The following is a 5,000-nucleotide window of genomic DNA, read 5'->3' on the forward strand; positions in this document are numbered from 1 at the left end:
TACACAAATATATATATATACATAACTATATATACATAAATATATATGTACATAACTATCTTCTTCTTCTTCTTTCGGCTGCTCCCATTAGGGGTCGCCACAGCGGATCATCCGTCTCCACCATGTATATATAGTTATATACATAACTATATATACACAAATATATATATATACATAACTATATATACACAAATATATATATACATAACTATATATACACAAATATATATATACATAACTATATATACATTAATATATATATACATAACTATATATACATAAATATATATACACAAATATATATACATAACTATATATACATATATATATATACACAAATATATATATACATAACTATATATACATAACTATATATACACAAACTATATATACATAAATATATATAAATAACTATATATACATAAATATATATACACAAATATATATACATAACTATATATACACAAATATATATATATACATAACTATATATACATAAATATATATATACACAAACTATATATACAAAACTAAATATACATAACTATATATACACAAACTATATATACATAACTATATATACACAAACTATATATACATAAATATATATAAATAACTATATATACATAAATATATATAAATAACTATATATACATAAATATATATAAATAACTATATATACATAAATATATATAAATAACTATATATACATAACTATATATACATAAATATATATAAATAACTATATATACATAAATATATATAAATAACTATATATACATAAATATATATAAATGACTATATATACATAAATATATATAAATAACTATATATACATAACTATATATACATAAATATATATAAATAACTATATATACATAAATATATATAAATAACTATATATACATAAATATATATAAATAACTATATATACATAAATATATATAAATAACTATATATACATAACTATATATACATAACTATATATACATAAATATATATAAATAACTATATATACATAAATATATATAAATAACTATATATAAATAACTATATATACATAACTATATATAAATAACTATATATACATAAATATATATAAATAACTATATATACATAAATATATATACATAAATATATATAAATAACTATATATACATAACTATATATACATAACTATATATACATAAATATATATAAATAACTATATATACATAAATATATATAAATAACTATATATAAATAACTATATATACATAACTATATATAAATAACTATATATACATAAATATATATAAATAACTATATATACATAAATATATATACATAAATATATATACATAACTATATATACACAAATATATATATATACATAACTATATATACATAACTATATATACACAACTATATATACATAACTATATATACACAACTATATATATACAAAACTATATATACATAACTATATATACAAAACTATATATACATAACTATATATACAAAACTATATATACAAAACTATATATACAAAACTATATATACATAACTATATATACAAAACTATATATACAAAACTATATATACATAACTATATATACAAAACTATATATACAAAACTATATATACATAACTATATATACAAAACTATATATACAAAACTATGTATACATAACTATATATAAATAACTATATATACATAACTATATATACATAAATATATATACATAAATATATATACACAAACTATATATACATAAATATATACATAACTATATATATATATATATAAAATATAATAATTTAAAATTTAAAATCTATTATAATCTACCTAATATATATACATAGTTTTACTTTATATAAAATCAATAAATTAAAATGTATGTCTATTGAATACTAATGGTTCTTCTATTTTGTGACATGATATTTTTATTTTATTGGTTCATTACAGAACCCAGCTTTAGTTTCGATGTGGCAAAAAGAAGAAAATTCTTGTCACCCAAAGACATTCAAATCACTTACTGTACTTCATTCCAAATTCCTGCCATAAGATGTCCTTCCTGTCTCACCCAACATCCTACTAATCACTATAGCAACTGATGAACTGCATAAGCTGATTGGAGAAATCAGATTTAGTCATTTATTATTTATAAAGGAAAGTCAGATTCACGTGTAAGTGTTTTTATCTCTGTGTGATCTTTTCACCATTTTTAAAGATCTCTGTGTATGTTATAAAAAGAGTACAAACTTACACACACACACACACACACACACACACACTTGAACAAATCCACATCCTCGTGGTGTGGCAGTTAAAGCAGTGATCGTATCCTGTCTGCTATGAGAGTCATTGATATGGACGAGAGCGAGAGAGGTGATGAAACCCTCATGTTTTTGAAAGAAAGCCAATTGAAGGTGTGTTTACCCCACAGCCGTCTGCACAATCAACACACACACACACACACCCTTATGCAGTGTGTATTCTTCTTACCCACCCACTGTATTGCTGTGTAACAACACCATATAAGTGTATACGAATCCTCAGTATGTTGGATACTTTCATCTTATACTTATACTTTCACCTTTCTATTACTCGTGTCAGAGAAGACACACGTTCTCTTCACGTGTTTGTGTTATCCTGCGACCTGTAATACCAGTGTTATTCAGTAAGGAGAGTAATAAGAGTGATTATAGGGCTAACAGTGGCTCTAATTCCTTCTGTACACCTGTACAATCTCTTACTAATGACCCTTTAAAGCTTTAAATCTCTGACTGATTAGTGCTAATAGCATTAGCAAGTTTCTTATCAGCACAGTAGAGAGAAAAAGTGTGAAGCTGTCAAAAGAGTGAAAAATTCCTCCGAATGTTATACATGTCCTCATACAGAAAAAAGAACACGGACCAGGAATCAGAGTGAGACAAAAGAACTTTTGGTAGAAGGTTTAGAAGATAAATGGTGATTTAAATTAAACAGTGTTCAGATGGTTACAATGTGGTTATACAATAAAGTGAATCTGATGATGGCAACAAATAAAAATTGGGCTGGCATGGGATTTGAACCCGATACCTCTCGCACCCTAAGAGAGAATCATACCCCTAGACCAACGAGCCGCCGCCGCTTATCCGCGTGTTATCTCACGAGCTCACACACCTACAGTCTCCTCATTTATTACACTTTTATTATAAAAACAAGAAATTAAAGAATGTATTTTTATTTAGTTTGATTTAACCGTAAAGCGAAAACTAACGGCGGATTTACACACCAAGCGCATTTACACTGCATTTCACACAAGAATACACAACACAACACAATCACACAAGAATACACAACACAACACAATCACACAAGAATACACAACACAACACAATCACACAAGAATACACAACACAACACAATCACACAAGAATACACAACACAACACAATCACACAAGAATACACAACACAACACAATCACACAAGAATACACAACACAACACAACACAATCACACAAGAATACACAACACAACACAATCACACAAGAATACACAACACAACACAACACAATCACACAAGAATACACAACACAACACAATCACACAAGAATACACAACACAAGGAGTCTGAATAATAATAATAATAATCATCATAATAATAAAACTCTGTTGGTCATTTTAGCACCTAGCTAACATTCCTCAATGTTCTAACACACAAAACATCTATATGACATGATAGATAGATAGATAGATAGATAGATAGATAGATAGATAGATAGATAGATAGATAGATAGATAGATAGATAGATAGATAGATAGATAGATAGATAGATGAGTGTTTGTGGACATGTTGAGTGTGTTAACGATGATGGATACATGAACAGACAGTGAAATCAGAGGAACTTTCCACCACCACACTGCAGAGTGTGTGTGTGTGTGTGTGTGTGTGTGTGTGTGTGTGTGTGTGTGTGTGTGTGTGTGCTTCCTGCGCTACCTGTCAGTAATTAAACCCGCTGATGTTAATTAGGCCCAATCCGGATTACCGGCTGCACGCGCTTCTCATGCAAATCGGCGGCGTGTTGATCCGGTTTCAAAAGAGAAGAAAAGGAACATCTTCAAAAAGACTCGTCTGGAAACACACACACACACACACACACACACACACACGCACACACACACACACACACACGCACACGCACGCACACGCACACACACACACACACATATACACACATACACACACACACACACACACACACACACGCACACACACACACACACGCACACGCACGCACACGCACACACACACACACACACATATACACACATACACACACACACACATACACACACACACACACACTCAATATAAACCTTGGATGTTTATGTTTTATATATATATATAAATTATCCAACACCTGAACTGTGTGATGAAGGTGATGATGATGATGAAGAGTACAGCAGCACTCAGGAGGTCAGGGATAGCGATCTTGGAGGGGGCGTGGCTTCGCGGGAGTGGGGCGGGATTATAAATGCGACCGTCGCGCGCTCCTCAGTGTAAATTTTTGCAGGCTTCAGGTTCTGCTCAGATGCACCTCAGTGGATTACTCAGGAATATAGAGGAGAACTCTCAGTGCTCACACACCAGCCGGGGAGAAGATCGAGATTCGGCGCGAGATGAAGGAGCTGCTGCTGACGTCACTGCTGATCTGCACCAGCGCGCGTATCACCGCCGCGATCTACTGGCTGTAAGATTAACATTTCTTCCGTATACTTTTTAATTATTACGTCACACTGAAGGGGTCGGAGCTTCACCTTGAACTGGGCAGCGAGGAGATGATATGCAGGTGGAGATCAGACTGTCTTGTGGTGTTGTCAGAGTGTGGTGAGGATTTGAACATCAGTGTATCTCCACTGTGGTGTTTGTGAAGAGCAGGACGTGTGAGTGCAGGTATCTGCTGCTGAGCTCCAGCACAATCACAAACAGGCTTCAGAAAAAAGTTTGCATTCTTTATCTGAAACATCCAA

General features: G+C 30.3%; 1 protein-coding gene across 1 annotated transcript in view; it reads left to right on the forward strand.

Moving 5' to 3' along the window:
* The first annotated feature begins 4,502 nt into the window (after positions 1 to 4,502).
* Positions 4,503 to 5,000, forward strand: part of wnt11f2 (wnt 11, family member 2) — a 5,999-nt gene continuing 5,501 nt past the window's right edge. Inside the window, exon 1 of the mRNA XM_083530972.1 lies at positions 4,503 to 4,720. Within this exon, the coding sequence (XP_083387098.1) occupies positions 4,650 to 4,720 (71 nt within the window). The 5' untranslated portion in view covers positions 4,503 to 4,649. The remainder of the gene's footprint in view (positions 4,721 to 5,000) is intronic.

Source organism: Silurus aristotelis (assembly GCF_946808225.1).
Source record: "Silurus aristotelis genome assembly, chromosome: 26".
Classification (NCBI taxonomy): domain Eukaryota; kingdom Metazoa; phylum Chordata; class Actinopteri; order Siluriformes; family Siluridae; genus Silurus; species Silurus aristotelis.